Source organism: Rhea pennata, chromosome 10, assembly GCF_028389875.1.
Source record: "Rhea pennata isolate bPtePen1 chromosome 10, bPtePen1.pri, whole genome shotgun sequence".
NCBI classification, from domain to species: Eukaryota; Metazoa; Chordata; class Aves; order Rheiformes; family Rheidae; genus Rhea; species Rhea pennata.
Window position 1 is genome coordinate 2,055,849 of NC_084672.1, and position 20,351 is coordinate 2,076,199.

The 20,351-nt window shown below is 39.4% G+C and overlaps 1 protein-coding gene across 3 annotated transcripts in view; it reads right to left on the reverse strand.

Annotated features, from left to right (window-relative positions):
- Window positions 1-20,351, reverse strand: part of MAP2K5 (mitogen-activated protein kinase kinase 5) — a 142,418-nt gene that overhangs the window by 65,252 nt on the left and 56,815 nt on the right. For 2 of the 3 annotated variants that reach the window (XM_062583858.1, XM_062583860.1), the window contains exons 12-15: window positions 17,440-17,501; window positions 11,394-11,442; window positions 4,420-4,493; window positions 3,441-3,491 (exon numbers count right to left, since the gene is read on the reverse strand). In XM_062583858.1, the coding sequence (XP_062439842.1) occupies window positions 3,441-3,491; window positions 4,420-4,493; window positions 11,394-11,442; window positions 17,440-17,501 (236 nt within the window). The remainder of the gene's footprint in view (window positions 1-3,440; window positions 3,492-4,419; window positions 4,494-11,393; window positions 11,443-17,439; window positions 17,502-20,351) is intronic. The other variant, XM_062583859.1, reaches the window with a different exon arrangement.

Below are 20,351 nucleotides of genomic sequence, written 5' to 3' on the forward strand. Positions count from 1 at the left end.
GAAGCTAGCCCAGGGCAAGTAAATCAATTGCGAAAATGAAAAGAACTTTAAATTAGCTCACCAGTTAATCTGACAGATAGTGACAACACTGTTTTTTTTTTTTTTTTTTTTTTTGCCTCGACTCTGCAAGAGCGAAGGGCTCAGCTATGCTCAGACTTGTGGCCATGCATTGCTATGCACCTTGTAAAGATGGCCTTGGCATTTGTGTTTGGGCTGTTTTATTCGACAAGAAAGCCAATGATTTGCACATGCGCAGCAAAGCACAAGGTCAGGTTGTAAGAGTCCATCAACAGCACACATCTATTTCTAAGCCCAGACACAGCAGTGAGGTATGCTAGGAAAACAGACTCCTAATGTTGAGTCAAGGGGTTGAGGAGTAACTATGGTTTAAAACACAATCAAAGTCACCGAAATCAGAAAACCCAGTGAGGTCACATGGCCAGCAATTTTATTTTATGTATGTTTTAATTTCATTTTTGACCTGTAAAAAAAAAAAAAAAAAAAAGACTTCGCTCAAAACCACTCAAAACTATTAATAGCAAATTTAATGCCTCATGAAATAGAGCTGTAAAATATAACAGCTAGTTTTTACTTGAAAGCTACAATTTAAGCATTTCCAAGGTCAAGTACAGCATGAAATATAACAATAAAAGGCTCCATGAGACTTCTCTTCCCACTGTGCTGTTAATGCACCTGTCTAGCCCAACCATCTACGAAGCACTGGCTGTATTTTTAGTCTCCAATAATCCAGAGACCTTTTTAGAAAACAAACTCCCAAATTAGTGCCAGTCGAATGTGTTTTTGGATGTTTACTCTGCACTGCTAACCTCAGGTCAAGAGCTTTTATCGCAGTATGAATGTTAAGTAAAAACACACAGCACTGCCCACATTATCTTTAAGGACAGCCTTCCAGGAAAACACAAAACAAAAGCAAAAGAAATCCAGCAACGGAATGGGAAAGGAACAAACTCTTTTTGACTGAGCCTCATTTATGTTGAGCTGAACAGTTAACAAAAAAATAAAATAAAATAAAGGGGGTTTTGTTTGTTTGTTTTTTAAAGTTCATCAAGGCAAACCGTCGTAATACAGCTAGTTTTGGCCAGGCATATCTTAGAAATGCTTACAACAGCACTGTATAGAGATACAGCTTTTAAGAATCCTCTTAGACTGACAAAGATCCTCATACAGATGCAGATATGCAAGCAAAAAAGCACGCTGACAGAGCGAGCTTCCTTTCTAACATGCCAGGGCACCAGCTACCCCGGCCACGCACGTTTTGTTAGCTGCAGACCCTGCACCTGCGGCAAGGTGAGGGCACTGCCAGACCTCTCCAGCGAGAAGAGCCCCTGCCTTCACCGCGCAGCCACATCGGATGCATAATTCCAACCAAGCAGTATTAACTCGTTTACTCCTCTGCTATAACTCAAGTTTCAAACAGTAACTTACATTTAGAAATTATGTATTCACAGAAGATAAAGTGACAAGCAAATCATCAGCACATTTGAGCAAAAAGTCTAGTCAGACGAATTCCTCTTTTAAAAGTATGGAAAAGAAGATGAAAATAAAAATCACATGTAGAAAAAATAAAGCGTGCAACAAAGAGATGATCCTAAGCACACAAAGGCTAAAATCCTAAGGCTCAAAATGTTGTACCTTAAGAATTTCTAAAACTGGGTATCTTTTTTTCATTCAGAAGCTTTTTCTATATAAAGTAGGTGATAAAATCATTTTACAGAACATTTATTCTTGTTGGAAATTTTAATTTCTCAATAAAAACAAATTTGTTTGTTTATTTTAACAGCAAATCTCCATGTTTTGGATGGTTTCACATTCATTACTGGTCCCTCAGTTAGGCAAACATTAATGCCAAAGCTTATGATCTTGATTTTATTTTATTTTTTATTTTTTTTGATAACTACACTATAAATTTGATGATGACAAATGATTTATTCAGGAAACAAAGCAATTTTAAAACAAGAAATCAGATCAAGTATGTTTTAGCTTAAACTTCTCTTTTTCAATTAACAGATGGATACATCACATTCATCCACAAACAATAAGAAAAAAAGTAATTTATTTAATGCACACCTGGGAAGGAGAACTGTAATCCTGATCTGTACACTTAAGGATAACACAGTTTAATTATTAGACCTGCTTAAGACCACTCTCAGAGTAAGAACCAAGTTGGAGAAGTTGATTCATTTGAAGCTGTTTTTGTTTGAATCACAATATCCTGGTTCTTCCAGAGAATGGAGGTATAGCAATCAGCCAGGCTCCTAGCAAAAATGATAATACATATGACTGGTTTCTTTTGTTTCGTTTTTAATGTCTTTCTGCATATAGTTTTCTGATCATACAGGACTGTTCAAGTCTTTCTAGGATGCTTACATGATTGTTTTGGAAGCCACATAACAAGTGCTCCTTGACTAGGAAAACACTTAGCAAATAAATGGACATCCTGCCCTGTTATCTCCCTACAAGAAAGTAAAATAAATAAATAAATAAAAAGGCAATTAAAGGTCATGGATTTCTCTCACCCCTTTTCTGAGCTTTGAAAATACAAGTATCAGCCATTTTGTACTGCTGCTTGCACTTTTTTTTTTAAAAAAAAACAAGCTGAACACTTATTTTTGCCTCAATTTTACTACATAAGCGATTTGCTAAAATCATTTTAAGGACCAAAAAAAAAGACACACGGGCACCACTCACCACTTGTCAGGTCAGCTAAAATTGCTAAAATTAAACCTTTCACCTTAGCTAACAGCAATTTCCCCCAAATGATCCATCTTTAGAAATGCATTACTTTCATCTAATGATGATGGAAATATATGGAAACACGAAACGTACTGATGACTTGGTACGTACGGTATAATACACAACATGCAATTAATGTCTTAATATTATGAGGTCAAATACTTCAAATTTACATGGCAACTTCACATGGAAGCACCCAAGCACGTGCTCGGGCACCAAGGAAGTCCAGGAGACTTGAGCACGTGCTTCAACGCTTTGCTAAACCGCAGGCTTAGGCAGCGGGCAGTAACGGACCGGCAGCAGTCCGCAAGCAGCTGCAGGTTATCAGCGGAAAGCTGCCTTTTTATGTCCAGCTGGCTCTCTTCTTTGTTCCTAGTTGTTACAATGCATTAAAGAAAACTAAAAATACATTAAAGAAACGCTTTTCCAATAATACTCCTCCCTATCAGCGATCGCTGTAGCTGTTGCAGCGCTGTTATGTGATCGCGGATAGGAAGGGAGTGGGTCTGAGAGGCAGCGAAAGGGAGTCGTTTCCGCGGCCGACACAATTAAGACACAGCTTCTACAACGAGGGGGAGGGAAAGAGGAAGTTTGAGAATTGATTTAGTGTATATCCTACATTGCAGAGAACAAGACTGTGAACGAATACTTCTGTTTAAATGTTATTCCTGCATAAATTCACTTACCGCCATATAAGCATTTGTTCCAACATACGTCTTGGCTATAGAATTCACCAGCTATCAGACAAAACAGTCTGTTAGAACAATATAAAGATAATGTGGAAATAAAATGGGCAATTATTCCTCATTTAACCTACAATCATCATTCCTATAAATCAACTAAAAATTATGTAAAAGGGAACAAATTTATCTACAAAGGCATTAAAAATGATTAAAACTCTCTTTTGGTTTGAATGAGAGTTCCAATTTACACAAGCACTGCATTACAGTTTATGGCAGATAACCTTAAACAATTCTGTTAAACAGGATGCTTATCGCTTTAGTACCCCAAACTAGTCTGATATAAAAAGTCAATTTGAAGTAGGATTGAACGCACTCATTTTTCAGTCAGCTGGCTCAAGATGTGAATAAAGCCACACTCATTACTGGAATGCAATGAGCACTAAATACGCTGGAGGGACAACAGACTCTGACAAGTTATAATACAAGGCTGACCTTCTCTTTGGTCCTCATGTTTGGCTGAGAGTAAAGGTGCTGAAATTCAAATCAACATCACGGCAAGCTCACGGGTCACTATCAGAGAAGTTCTCAAGGGAGGCCCAAAATGGAAATTAATTAAAAATTGTGCTGCACATTGTAAAAGCCCACCACTATTGTTACTCCCAATATTAATTTTTATTGTGGGCCAGTTGGGCTCCCCAGACACATCTCTCGTTCTGCCCTCCCTTTTGTCTGGCCAAAACGCTTTCATATCAAAGCTGCATATCAATGAAGTTCGCTATTCGTAAGTAGTAATTACAATATCAGCAGTTTTTACTGTCATTAAACAATGAACAATCATATTCAGATGAAGAAAAGTCGCCCAGAGATTAAAAATGAATAGCGCTCTCCCAGCAGAGGCGAGCTTGCCGGGGGCCGGCTTGCGGCACTGCCAGGTGACTCGGCTTTAGAAAGCGAGCGGGCAGGGACCTACGGAGGGAATTACCTGCGTGCTAACCCCAAAGTCACACAGCTTCACCTGTCCTCGTGTGTTCACCAACATGTTGGATGGTTTCACATCTGTTGAGAGAACAAACTAGGACTTAATCTATGTCATCCGGTATATGTATCTTGTATACAGAGATATATATACAGAGAATATTGGCATGATACACAGTAACAGAAAATACTTCACAGAGCTACTTCAAATACAACCTCTGGTTTGTAACAGCCATTAGCATAGATAACACTACATCTGCACCTCTCAAATTCTAATAAACCACATTATTAAATTTGCAGATGACACCAATCTGGGAGGGACAGCAAGTGCACTGAAATCAGACTGAAAAAATACAATGAGATTTAATAGGGACAAGTGGAAGCACCACATTTAGACAAGGATTAATCAACTGCATAAATACAGGATAAAACAACTGCCAAGACTATAAGCTAGAGAAGGTCTGAGGAAAAAAGGGGAAAAGGGGGAAAAGAGGAAAAAGGGATCTGCAGATTATGGCAGAAGAAGGAGAAAGGAGAGAAGCTATAAGTTTTCAAATACAGAAAAGTGCTGCAAAAAATGGGAGGAAACAACCTGTGTTGCAGATGGCGAATAGGCCAAAACAAAATGGGCCGAAAGATAATGAGGAGAATTTTTTTTAAAAAAAGGCTTTTCTAATTTATTTAAGAAATAAAACAGTTGCATACTGTGAAACGCACATGTGAATAAACTGCTGAACATCTAGCCTAAGTCTAGCGTGAGAACCACTGAGCATCTTTCTCTTCCAGGGATGCCAGCTGGAAGGCAGGATGTGCGCGATACAGCCTGGCTTAGACCCGGGAAGATTAGAGCATAGTGGCTTTGCCTAATCACTGCTTTCTTCTGTCATTCTGGATTAAAAGTAATAGCTTGTATCTTTGCCTTCTTTAAAAGTGAACACTACTTGGGTGCAGATGGATGAAAAGCAACTAGAAAAGAACCTAATTTTGCTTATCATTAAGTTTGCCTTTGTTTAGCAGATGTTTTCTGATACCACTGTAGCTTGCTTAATTTGTCTCTGTAATGTAAAAATGTATAACTTCAATTAACAAACTGATTAAATGCTTTCTTATAATTGAGGTAAAATTCCAGTTTAGAAAGGGAGAGCATTCAATATTGTTTTATGTAACTTAAGTGGGTTTGTACAATTTATCATAGGTATTAATACTGCCAGTGTATTTTGCAATTGCCCCCCAAAGCCAAAAGAAAATTTTCACAAGTATCTTCATCAACTCACAGCATCAACAAACTAAGTTTGGGTATTGTGATCTTCATTTCAAATTTAGGAATTCAATTTGATCTGAACACTTTTTTAATATAACCGATTCGCTCCCCAGGTGATAGAAAAACATTGCTAACAGAGCAATCCACACAAATCATGCACTTCCCATCAACATTCTAGGAATATTTATTTCATGTAAAACTTCAAGAAGACTTAAATATCTGCTTCTGGCGACCTACTAAACAACATACTTCCCTGGTGTCAGATGACCTTCTTAGGTTTCACCAGACACACATCCAACCTCAGCAGGTTCCAGCCTGAGTCCTGAGAACAGCGAGTTGTACAGTAATCCTGTTTAACTGTCTTTCTAAAAATATGGCAGCCAACAGATCTACCTAGGTACTATGTTTGCACTGAATTTTAATGAACTACAGAGCAGGCACAGTTACCTCTGCAGAAAATCCTGACATTCTGCACTACAAATCCACTTGTTTGAAGTCCTAACACTTTCAAAGGAAAAATGCAGTATGATAGTCCTTGCTTTTAGCTGTGAAAGATACAGCAAAACAAGGGATAACTAAACAAACACGGTAAGCATTTTGGCACATCAAGGCTGCAACAAAGTTCTTGGGAGCAGGACTGGATCAACAGCATTGATTCTGATAACGCAAAAATTGTTTCACTCTATTCCGAGTATCAGAGCCCTGGAAAGAAGGAAGATGTATGTGTGAACCTCGTTGTCCCTCAGTGGAAGACATGACAAGGCAACATGTGCACGGCCAGATTTCCTTTCAGTGAGGACAACCTATGTATGTGTCCTGAACTCAGGGAAAGAGGCAGGATGCTCTCCAGATTCAGCCTTCAAGACCTTCTTCCCATAAAATCCCATATCCAGGGCAAAAGAACCCTACCCAGAGTTGGTCTCTGCTTCATCAGTGCTGGCCAGCTTTCACAGCTGTATCCAGCCATCACCTTTTGATGCTGGGGATATGCAAATCACATTTTCCCTTTGCTGCTACCACACAGGGTGTGACCATAAGGTGATATAATTAAAAATATCTGTCATTCATTTAGTGTTGCTTAAGTCGGAAATCCTTCCACAACCAAAACTAAGGAAAAAAAAAAAAAAAAAAAGAAATCAATCAGTAAAGAAACTGAAAGCTATACAGCTTAGGGACTCTACTGAGTAAGCTCAAACAAGCACCAATAAGAACAAATACTATTTGTCCTTGCAGCACCCATTTAAATAGCATAATAAGTGGAGGACTTAAACCAATTATTTGCCATATGCATCCCAGAGGTCACACTGGCTTCCTCAAGGAAAGAGGAAGTGCAATTCTAGACAAAAATGTCACTTCAAAAAACATTGCAAATTGGAAGTAGGGAGAAAAATCACCCAATCAGTAAATTAGCCTTTTTGTTTTGTAAAACACTTCAGTTAATGAGTTAAACATTTTTTTTGGTTTTGGAAAACAAATGTGCATAAATAATGTTCTGCACCATCTGCTTGTGATTAATATTACTGTTTAGAAGTGAAAGAATTTAAACAAGAGCCAAAAGGGGTCATTATGCTCCCATTACCAGTGCTTGCTTAATACAAATGATTTGTATGAAGCATCATTATAAAGGATGAACAAGTTCTCTTTATGATATATCTAAGTTGTTTCACCTCTCTGCAGATAAATGGGACCTCTAAGCTCTTACTTACCAGTAAACAGAACTGTCAGAGGGTCAGCTTTTTGAATAAACATTTCAGTCATCTTGTTTTATTGAAAAGCAAACAGATTAATGATTGTGAATAAAAAAGATTTATAAAAGGTGTCTCTTGACTTCTTCTGTCTTTTAAAAATATACAAATGCAATGCACCAAGTTCAAGGAAGACAAGAGAAACAAAGGCACAGTTTTAGCTGTGGACAGCTCACGGAACATTACTGTTAACAACAGCGAAACAGCTGGAAGAATGAAAATATTTTCTTGCCATAATGACCTCATCAGCATGCTTTTTGCAGATGGTTTTTTTTTTAAAGCTAAGTGGCCCTCGAATCTGTATGTATACATTTTTACATACACAAGCACACACATCCCCTAGCGTTTTCGTTTGTACCTCATTATATGTGGCACTAAAGCTGATTAATTGTTACAACGCTACGAGGGGGTGGGGGAAATCAAGCACGTTGCTCTGAACACCTTTGGTGAAACCTACAGCAAACTACAGTTCCCGCCGGGAAGACAGGAGCATTCATCATCTATATCTGCATTAGTGCCTGGCCCTACCAACCTGCATTTCTCTGCTTCAGCTAGCTGTGTCAAACCAAAGGAGGAACTGAACAAGCTCCTGCCGGAGCGTCCCGCGGGACAGCCCCTCGAGCGGTGCACAAAGCTCCCCTCGATCGCAGACAGCATGAAGCCAGCAGACAGTCCAGGAAGGCCTACAGATTATCACCTCCACCCAACCTCATGCACCACAAACCAGGACACCGTCCCTGAAGCTCCGAAACAAAACTTAGTCTGACACCAAAGTGCCTGGAACAGTGCAAGAGACACTGAGGGGACATGTTTATATAAACTCATGCCTACAAATACAGATCAGTACAATTAAAGACCAATGGGTAACATTTATTTCATATATTTCTTTTAATAAGGAGGTGTGAACAGAGAAAATAAACATACCAGGTAAAACGTATATGGTCTATACTTATTCTTGAACTTAACAGATTTTAGTTTGTCTTTACACAAACTTTGACTTTGTTCCTGATTAGACTTAATTGCTAATTCTGTTTTAAATCTAAGTTAATTTCTCATTACCCTTCCATTTCTACTCCTTATCCTCTGGGGAAGAGAGCACACTTATCATTGGGACATTCTCACATCTTCCAAAGAAGTGGTGTAGGTGTTAATCTTTTGTTTACGTTTGATGTGGGTGTGATGACTATGACTACAGCTTTGGGTTTATTAATATGCACGGCTATCACCTCATTAGTTGCAAGGTATGTTTTGAAGTTAAGCTGTAATATTTGCTGAAATGTCTGATCTGGAATAAAAGACTTGTTCATTGTTTGTTTCCTTTGCTTTAATCCATGATCTAGTCAGAAACTGTCATTTGCTGCACTGTATTACACAGCTTCTTCACGATGCTTGCTTCTCCACCTCAGTTATCACCACTGTGGAAATTCTTGACTTCTTAGTCTAGAAGACCTTCCTACGTGGTCTGTTTTACATCTGACAGCAAGGAAGTCAGGGATAAATTTTCGTTCATTTACCTCCTGATGCATTAAAACTAGCAGACGGTTGAAGGAGATTACTCTGAGAAATAGGCATCTTCCTTGCATTGAATTACTCTGTGCCCATCTCTAAGATAAAAAGTACACACAAAGTAGTGTGTGCTGAAAACTGACAGCTTGGGGAAAAACAGCTGGACTCTGGAATGAAATTCCTCCTCTCTATGTGTCACTTTGCAGCACAGTTCTCACCTTGGCCAACACAGCAACAGATCAAAGCGAGAAAAATCTAAATCGAAAAGAAAGATCAGTTTGTGTTTTTTTTAGACTACAGGAAGGACCACACAATTCATCAAAAACTCACATCCACTCTTCAGTCTAGGCAAAGAAACCCATACAGAAACCCATTTCACTGTGAAAGCAAAAACCAGACTCAGGTTCTAAGTTCATAGCAGAAGAACAATAAAATGTTACACTAATAGCATTTATGCTTGAACAGAATGGTATTCACTCTCTTCAAATCACATTCAGTAGGTTGCCACAAGATTCAGAACAAAAGGAATTTCAAATCTGCTGCTTCTTTTTGGATGTCATAAAAGCTTGGCAAGGACTATGTAGTCTATTCAGAGAAATACCCAGCCAGAGATGTCCCATCCACCTTTTCTTTTAATGAATACTTTTTCTGGCAATTGCTGAGGCAGTTCAAGTACCCAGATTTTCATCATTTTGCTAAAAGCAGATGAGCTGATAAATCTCTGCATCTGGAAACATGCAAGCTAATAGGTGAAATGTTTTAAATATCATCTAAAACAAAGTCTCCTTAGTAACCTGTGCCTGCACTGGTCTTGGCCTCTGGGCTATTTCTGTTCTTTCAATGCAGTGACAGCCTTAGGTCAAATACATGAGCAGCCTTAACATTTTATTCGCCCTCTAATCAGTGGCAACAAAGCTAGGTCCCTTTTTGATCTCTGCTCCCTCCTCTGGCCACAGCCCTCTCCCTCCCACCCAGGCTAGACCACACTCTCAGGTCCAAGGGCTCTCCCAGGGAGGACACGCTTTGAGACTGATTCCCTCAGCTGAGGAGAAACTGAACCTAGGTGTCCTATGTCACAGCTTCTAGTTGGGCCATTGCACAAAGGACAGCTGGAATCTTCTGCTCGACAAGCTTTCCACAAAGGCCCCAAGCACATGGAGGTACCAACATACAACCTGAACTGGTGTCTACGCTTCAAGCAGGGGCAAGACGTCAAATACATCCTGGTAATTAGTATTTCCTATTAGCCTGTTCTTCCCACTCAGTGCATAGATTTCTGGATCAACTCTCCAGAGGTACCCAACTCTCACCACTGACAAGGACACTGGGCACCTAAGCCACGTAATTCCAGTCATCTTGCCACAGCCTACCACCTGCTTCTCAGACACTCTAAAACCAGGCACGCCAGACGAAATGGTCTTTGGTTTACAACTTACAATTTTCTACTTGTCTCTCTACTTTACACTTCTCTTTCAATCACAAATGATGTCGGTTACTGCACTCTCCAACTGTGCGCATGGACTGAATGAGCAGATGGGTTAAATTAAACAGGATTGTTAGCAACATTAGGAACCAGAGCTGTTACTTTCAGACACTTTACAAACATTATAAATGTAATGAGTTCTCTTTTTTCTTTTTTCTTCTTTTTTGGCAGGGGGAGGGGAAGGTCCTTTGTTCATTAAGCAGCATTTTCCACTGTTTTCAGAACTGATACTGTTTTGAGAGTTTTAGCATAAACAAACTAACTTAGAATCATAGAATCATAGAATTGGTAAGGTTGGAAGGGATCTCCGGAGATCATCTAGTCCAACCTCCCTGCTCAGCAGGGTCACCTGCATGTTAGACAGGGTTGCATCCAGGCATGACAGACAAATTATTAACAAAATCTAACTCCACTAAGAACAAGAAATAATTCAAAAGATAAAAGAGCCCCACAAATTATTTCAGGAAGGAGAACAAACATCAAAAAACTAAGAATGGTTTGTTATGTTCGAGCAGGCTTAAAGTTATATTTCTTTAATTCTACATCACCATTCTAGAAGACATGACTTGACAGTTTTAGAGGTGAGACCTCCAGCAGTGCTTGTGGCTGTCACGGGAGATTTCTGAAATATGTAAGCAAATTCTTCCTATCTTCAATTTTCGATCGTAATAAAGCATCTCATTTGCCTTGTCGATTTTGAAAGTTCTACTGGGTAGCTGTTTGCAACCCTAAGCGTCTAGATGTCTATAAAATTCATCTCTGTCACTTTAGAGTTCTGCCTGTAGGGGAGGAGAATGGGGTAATAAGAGAAGAGTAGTAAAAATATTTTACCAGACAATCTGCAAGGCTAATGAATAAGGTTCATTCTGCATAGCTCCACTGGAATTAAATCAGATCTTAATACGGTCTGCTCTTCTTGTAAAAAGTGTTGTTAAAATAAAATAACATGGTATTTTGCTGGAAAACAGAAAACATCTGTTACTCACCTCTGTGTAAAATCTTCAGGCTCCATAAGTAGGTAAGGCCTTTCACAACCTGAATTCAAGAAGAACAACAACTTGATCAGTGCCTTAACTATCGGGCTCTTGTCTTTAAAATTATCTTCCATTTCCTAAGCCAACTTAGATCATCTTCCACTTACTTAGCCAAAATTGCACTGACAGAAATGGGGCCAGAACAAACATTTCTGCAGAGCATATGGCTTAGCTACCTCTCCAAGTAAGGTCCACGGCAAATGCACCGCTAGCTCTATGTTAAATCACAATCAGTGAAAATGCAGAACTAAAAATTATTTTAAAGATAATAAAACAAATAAATCCATGCTATATTTATAATTATCATATATATCACCTGCCAAAAAGTTATGGGCCACAGATGTAAACCCCCTGCTTGTCTTCTATGACAGTAGGTTCCTTAGGGGCATATGACAAAACTTCTTCCCAGGTTCTATCAGTTGGAAGTCAGTTCAGCTTACATTGAATCCTTTTAGACATGTCAGTGTATTTTTAATTCAATCGATATTGCTGAGGTATTAAAAAAATCACAGAAGACAAAGTGCATAATGATTTGTCTTCTTGCAAAAGTAACCATGTGAAATTAAAGGGTAGAAAACTAGAAAAGGTTAAAACAAAATCTCTGCAAAAATTTCTACAAAAAATCTTCTTCCAGCTCGTCTTCCCTTTCTCTTTTTTCATGCGGTGCGTCTGTACTTTTCCCCTCATTTACTTCCCATGTCTAACCCTGTTCTTCATATTACTCATCTTGGAACAAATTCTAGCCTTACTGCATCCTATAACCCCAGAAAACACAATTGGGCTTGTAACAGATAAGAATCAGGGCAGACTTTGACATATTATTACAGAATTTGCTCCTTTTGCTAGCTAAACTGTTAAACTGTATTTTTTTTCTATATCTATTTTTCCTAGAAACCCCAGAGAACTAACAAGAGTCAATAAAAATATTTCTATTTCTGCTTACTTTTTACCCAAACCACCTCTGCTGTCTCAGCCAGCCTTTTCAAATAGAGGAAATCTTTTTCACAAGGTTTCCATCTATGATATAACATTTCATTCATTTTCCTGAGACGGTTCTTTTTGTGCATCTCCAGAACAATAAAGCATTTCCGACATTTGTAAAGTTGAGAGCTTTTCAGACGTAACAATTGCATTTTTCCATTGTACGAGTACACTGAAATGAAATTACTTCTGTTACAGTGATCAAGTAGAAGTGCTAAAAATATTATATAGCATGAGAGCAGAGAGCACAGTAATTTTCAGCCTTCCTATTGGGTGAGAAATTCATTTTAAAATTTATTCTGTAACCAAGAACAACATAAGTAGGACCTGAATCTCTTTTGTATGCCAAATAATGATTCTGGATCTCCACTAAATTGCTCTAGTTGGCAATTCCTCGATGTTAAACTCGCATTCCCTAACTATCTCATGGCCTCAGATGGTAATTACATGTAACAAAAGGCCTTAGTCAAATTACGTATGCCCCACGGTGTGGCCTTGCTCACTTCAGCCTTTTGGAAACAAAACTGGGGAATTCTGCTCACACAGCATTTTGACATAAGAAGAAAGAAAAAAAATATATATATCAATGTAAAAATAAAGGGTGACCAACATTTCAGAGTTCCTGCAGCAATAAAAATGATTTTGAGTAAAGTAAATTTCTTTCATTATTAAACATAATAATGAAGAACTTCTCAAAATCTTCAGAAACATCGTAAAATTAACTTATTTTAAAAGCATTTATACACAGAAATAAAGCAAACATTTCCAAGGGGCAGGGGGGAAAATCAATAGATGTGAGTTATTAAACATCTTTATTACGGAGCACGTGCTGAATAAGCAGTTATAAAAGACACAGTGTTAAACAAACTCTCACATTCAAAATTTCTCAGCAACAGTATACATAACATTTTTCCCATTAAGCTGGGCTACAAAATTAAAAATATGCACACACAAGTTCCCCAAACAGACTAACTTGATGTAAAGTGTTGTAATTCACCTATCTCAAATTTGCTTATTAGGGAAGGACACCAAGTATTAAACATTATTCAAAAATGGTACAGGAAAGAGTATCTTTTGATTGAGTATCTAGCAGGAATTATTGGTATTCAGTAAAGTAGGTTTTACAACAATGACTTGACAAAGCCTTGACACAAAAAGTACTTCTACCTGCTGTCAATCACTCACTCTCTTGACAGTTCAAGTGCACATCCTTTCAGGGAGAACTTCAATCAACATTAGCACTCAAAATACAGTGCACAATGTCACTGCTTCAGAAATTGAAGTGAAAATAAATGTGTGAAGTGGCAAGCAAAGGTAGAACAGATTTTATATTGACAGAACCAAACACAGTAGTATGAAAATAGGAGCAAGAACAACATCACTTTGGGGTTCTCAAGATACAGGTTTCCTTTGGGAAAAAAGAAGCAGCCCTTCACACAAATAGAAAATACAAAGAGAGATTTCCCCTTCTTGTTGACACCATCTCATACTGGCAACAAGGATGAATTTTGAGATGAAGTCAGAGATCTTTCCCGTTTCCTGGAACTCCCCATGCCTTTCACTGCTCCATCCTGCCCCGAGAACCAGTGCTTCTCCTCCCGAAGCCCTTGGGGCAAGGCTTCCTTCCTCGGAGGTTTTCATTTCACTGCCTTGTTTTATCTCCAGCATTCTGTCTTTCAACCTCAAAGTACATAAGCCTGAAACTCCTCTCCCCACTCCTATTTGGATTCACATCCGAAAAATACAGTCGTACTTGCTATCATCTGATAACATTGACTGCCTCAGCAGACAAACCTCTCCTCTGGTACCTGCCAAATCATGAGAAAGCTGGACTGCAAGGGGACCATACAGCAAAAGAGCACTGTTTATACCTGCTAAGTAGTGCACTGCAGGTATCTGTTCAGTATTTATAGCAGTACTGCAAGGCAAGGAGTGAGTAAGGAGTAGCCACACAGCCCTGACCTTTTGGCTATGGGAAGTCAGGGTTGCGGAGAAAGAGATGTCTCAGGTAGTTCAGTCCCAGCCTGCAGAGATCAAAGGCAGCAACAAAATGACTGTGAATATGACTCAGTATTTAATGGAGTGAGTAGAGCACAGGGGCAACGTGCTCCCTTAGCTTTGTGCTGCGGAGCAGACACAGATCTTGTTCTAGACCAGCTGGACTTGCCTGGCTTTCATTGCTGTGAGTAGGACAAGAGCTTTTAAGGGCTGGCAGCCTAGTGCTTTTTACAGGCTTAAATTCATACAACAAGGAAGCAAGCAAGGAAATCATCGAACCAGAGAGACGGAAATGCTCGGATGTTGCTAAATGTCTAAACATGCCAGCATCATTTTCCTCTGGAAATGGTTTCACTTCAAAACTTCCACAAGTATAACAAAAGGGTATTCTAATTAACAGATGTGCAGGTCACACATATTGTTAAGCAGCTTCAATAGACTAATGCATTGCACATGTCTCAGGAGAATAAAAGACAAATGACTCTGTATACATGGCGCAAGGAAGGAAGAAAAATATACAGATGAAAAAAAGAAAATCTAATGCTTCTTCCAGACTACCAAAGCTCCAGATTTTGCCCACAAAATCCAGGCAAAATCTAGCTTTTGTTTCACATTCTCCTCACTAGTGCATGAACAGAAATCCTTTAAGCTTTGGGTACAGTTCACAAGCTGTTCAGCACTGGGATTGTGGTGTCCACGTGTAGTGCTTGGCAGAAACGTGTCCCAGCCCACAAAATGTGCTGCTAGGCTCTGCCATCAGACATCAAGATGCAGGGCAGCCATTTGTGGAAACTTAAAGGAGCCACTGTTGCTGCCACTGACAAATTATAGAGAAAACAAAGGCTTTCACTGCCTCCTTCCAACAAGCTTACTCTGCCAGTTGAGCAAAAAATCAGCAGCAGAGCACAGGAACCCGCCAGTGCCGGTTCAGCCTCAGCGCACACCTTCTGTTGCCGAGAACAAGGGAAAGGGGCAAGCTCCTTCTCTGAAGGCACCTGATCCTTCCTTCACCTCTCTCCTGACCCCCTTTACAGCGCTGGGCATGGTACAGATTGCTAAAGAAGCAAATATAGTAACTATAAAAAAATTAAGTATCAGCCCACCATCCATGTCAGGGAGTCACGTTCACTAACTAACAGATTTGCAAAGAGGTCAGTCTGCAGGTGAGCAAAAAAAACTATCAAGACATAAAAGATGAGGCTGAAGCATTGCAGTTAGGGATAAGTGAGAAATGGGAGGAAGATATCCGCACCGTACCGAGGCAGGCTGGCTGGGGAGGACAGGGGAAGAGGAGAGACAAAAGCAAGTAGATAGTTCTAGAGAGATAAGAGTAGGCTAGTATGGATGTATTAAATATACAAAAAGAAGTGAGATGAGGAATAGGAGAGGAGAAAAGCATCTGATTAAATGCTTACAGGCCCATCCCAGTATTACACAGTACACATGCTATTTAATATCAGGAATATGAGGACATCATAAGCGACTTATCATTTATTACTCCATAGGGAAAAAGAGATGAAACGTTTTTACTCTGAACTAGAGGTGAAAAGCATTCAAATTCCATAAGAAACTGCTAGGCTATATAATGAGAAGATTTGAAGCTACTTAGAGGAAACAGCATCAGAGAAGGATCTTCATCACCCTGGGCAGGCCACACAAATTAAGAGAAAGTAGAGCTGTGAATTACAATGAACAGAGACTAAATAGCTGCCTGTGTTGGATTAAAGGATTTAAATTGTCAGCTTGATGTATAATGAATGTGAAAACCCAGCACTTAATTAAATGGCACATGATAGAATAACTTTGTTATGCTTTAAACTGCTTAAGTTATCAAAGTATTCCTTATATTTAGCAATTGTTTAGCAGTCTCTCTCTCCCCGGTGAGCTCTGCTAAGACATTGGTCAATTACCCTGTGTTCAGCCTCCGCAAAATATGGAACAATTTTTTTTTTCTCTTTTTGGTCCCCAATCGCAGCTTTCAATCACAGTTAGTGAATTTCTAGCAGAATAAAGTCACGTCTGCTGAGACACGACCACGGGTTAACCAGGTGCTCGAAGTAGCCCACTGTTGACACTTTGCTACCAAACCAAATAGACATTTGAGACTGCTGGTTCTTCCTAGACCACAAACCAATCCCATTTTCACCCCTAAAGTGACTGTTAGGGCTTCCAACCAGGAACGGTCATGTGTGAAGGGTTCCAGCGGAAGGGCGAGAAAGTGGCCAGTCCCCAGACAGACTTTGTCAGACAACGTAAAAACTTCAGCCTTCTACTTATTTTCCTTAAGGGGCACATCTACCACAGGGGAAGACAGGAAACTTGTTCTACCATTGCATTTTGATAGCAGGGACTGACTTAGTTTTTCAACCTGAGAGGCAGACCTAATTGAGTTACTTGCTTTTTGCAGAATGAGGTCAGGTAGACTGGAAATAACATGGGAGAATCAGCAGAAGGGGCAGATGAGGGATCACCGTAAGGGCTAGGACAGTGCATCTGAACTGCTTTTTAAAGAGACCAGATAGCACAGAAGGACTTAAGGGGTACATAAAGGACATTAAGAAGACTGCCCCATCCTAGAAGGGTTACCACAAAGAAACATTGTCACCTAGTTCTCCAGCAAATTCATGGTTTTTGCTTATCCCATTAAATTTATTGTGTCCTTTTACATTTCTCAAGCTTCTGGTAATTCATCTGTTAGTCACTCAAATGGATGAATTCCTTCAATTCCTGTTTGGTCTGGCAACAGGAAGCCTTTCCAACAGTAAAGCAGGCATGGATTATGAAGCACAACTGGACCCTGAACCCCGGCATGAGCAGATCCCCACGCTTTCCCAAACCTGTGTCCCCGTGCACGCAGAGGGTGCTTAAGAGAGTGCTAGATAGGAAGTACTCTCCCTTGTACTTGAGGACAAGGACTCTGGCGATGACTCATGTACCAAGGGGGTACCTAGGCACTTCAATCAGAGATGTGTTACATACACAATCAAATACTGAAAGACAAAACCAAAAAAGTACTTACAGCTACTGCTATTCTTCCCAGGACATGTTCCGGAATTTTTCTATAAACATCCAAAGAACCCCCTGCAGGGAAAAGCAAAATGTGCTTAGATAATATAAAATGAAATAGTGCCCTAGATTTGAAGTCACAAGGGTTTTCTAGGCCTCGGTTATTAATAAAAACACTGTCAATGATATAACAATAACTGCATCAGAAATAACTGACCTTAAAAATCCACCAGCCTCTCAATAAACACACAAAACAGTACTCAGCTCTCTTTTCACCCACATTACTTATTTTTGTTTGCAACACTACTACCAGGATTCTTTTTAGAAAACTTCCCAGAAGATGAAATATTGAAACTGGAGAACTCAGAACCACTAAGCTTGGCTTCACTTCCCAGAGGCTAATAAAGTCATCAGAAAAACAACAGTGGATTTCAAAGTCAGAAGCATCCCAACCTTGTCCCAGCATTACGTGAAACATAATAGAACGTACACGCCTAAAGTCATCTTCCCCCTGAAACTCAAACCACAGAAAGCTTCCTTGAGCCCTGCAGGCCGTGTCCACCCTGACGTCTGGAAACGAAGGAGGAGCAGCTCTTGGGTAAGCGGACAGTTTTTGTCAGTAAGATCCAGTATGGGACACAACTTACTATCCGGCATGACCCAATCCGACCAGCATCATACGTACGTAGAAAAAGCAAGCAACCCAAGTTCCCCCAACAGTCTTACAGACATCCCTGGAAGAATGGGAAGGACCACACAGAAGATGCAAGACCAATTCTGTGTTAAAAATATCCCTGTAGTAAAATGCAAACGCTTGGCAAGAAAAAAAATAAAAACTGAAATTAAAAAAAAAAACCTTAAGTACAACAGGAAAAAAAAATCCCACAGACAAACAAATTACAGGTAGAGAATATTACACTTAGCTTGTGAGAATGAATAACTCACCTTAATTCTATTCATGGCTAGGGGTTCTCAGAAGTGCTTAGCACTGATCTAACTCTGCTTTTGGTGTAGTGTATGGGTATTGCTGATAACACTATTGACAAAAGAGTTAGGCAAATACTCAGCAATTTAGAAAAAATACACCTTGTACTTTGCTTATAGTTCAGTTTTTAAAAGTAAAACCCATTCATTCTGAAATGTTACAGTCTGAAGAATTTCAAGGTTCTTACTGCAATCTGTGCCCTCAGTTATGCAGCACTTTCTATTCCAATTTATTTTTTTCTATTTTCTTCAGTCTCCACTGTCAGAAATGCAGTATGTGCTTGCCTTCACTACTGTTGCTCTGATTACAGGTCATAACCACTGCTCACTCATCAAGCTTCATCTGTCAAGCTATATTGACCATATTGCCTGCATATTACAAGGAACCTGAGTTTTTAAAGTAAATCTAAGTACTTTTTAATAGAAACAAGAGGAAGTAGCATCACAGATATCAACTGGTCATTCTAAAAGCCAAACAGAAGGCCATCATACAGTCAGGTAGATCCTGTTAATGCTTATAACTTAAATTTTGTACAGAGATCTACTTTCATACAACAAGCTGCTAAGTCTTGTTATTACAGATGTTATTACACAGAGCAGTTGGGGCTGGAAGGAGCCTCTAGTGGTCATCTGGTCTAACCTGCTGCTTTAGCAGAGGGCAGCTGGAGCAGGTTGCCCAGGACAGGGATATTTCCAAACACAGAGCCTCCACAACCTCTCTGGGCAATCCATTCCAGGGTTCAACCACCATCACGGTGAAGTAGTGTTTATTATGTTCAAAAGGAATTGCCCATGTTTCAGTTTGTATACATTGCCTCTTGTCCTGAATGTCATTACATATAGTCATACAATATGTCATTACAAATGCTGCATCTTTTTGCAACTAAGTAGGAAATGATCTGCCATTTTTCTACAGAAAAAAAAAAATCTTAGTAGATAAACATGTGGACAAAGTCTACAAACCCAAATATGTGGGTTAGCTCCCAAATCTGTATGTAGGCACCTAGATACCTAGGTATCTGCATAGGCACCCTGATACCTAAGATACAGGTCTGATAACCTGCAATGCTCACTGCTTTTAAGGCGAATTTAATGGGTACTCAGCATTTCCAAAGAAGAAAGGCAACAACATAAGTAAAAGGCAACAGTGCATTTCACCATCTTTATTTACAAGAACAACATCTTTATTATAGATATAAAAGGGCAAAGATTAGAAAGTCTCATTTCACATCTCTATTGATCTTTAAGATCAATAGGTAGGTGGAAGGGTAATCCAGGTCAGCTCAACGTATGTGCTGCTCTATCTGCAAACTTATTTGGCTTTTTTTTCTGCTTGCAGGTACCAGAGAAGAATCACTATGCTACTACACGTGCACATTTCCCCTCTGCATACCCCTAAGCCACCAAGCACACCCAAAGAGGCAGACTGAAAGCACCAAGTTTAAGCTACAGATATCCATCTGTGCCTAGGTATTACATAAAGGAAATACTTGGATATCATAACATCACTAGTAGAACTGACTGGTACAGGACACATCCGGACAAACAGGATCAAGGGGTATTTCTGAACGACTGGATTCAGAAACTACTACTAACTGGTCCATACAGTCAAAAGGTTAAAAATCTGTCAAAGTCAGTATTTCATTTGCAAGATTAGATTTTTTTTTCCTTTAAATCTTCACCTGCCTCTGTGGTCATTAAAGGTATGGGGAAAAAAAATTGGCAAGGCCCCTTTATTTGCATTTTGTTCTTCCTTTAAATGACTGTTGTAGCTTTCTGCCAGAAGGAGTGCACAACATGAGGCAGACCAGAGGTCATCTCCAGTATAATTTCAAGTAATTTCTGCATGGTCAGTAAACACCACCATTGTGCAGCATCATGAGACACGTATGCCTCGAAGGCTTGTATTTTTTTCTAACAAGAACTCAGAACTGCAAGCAG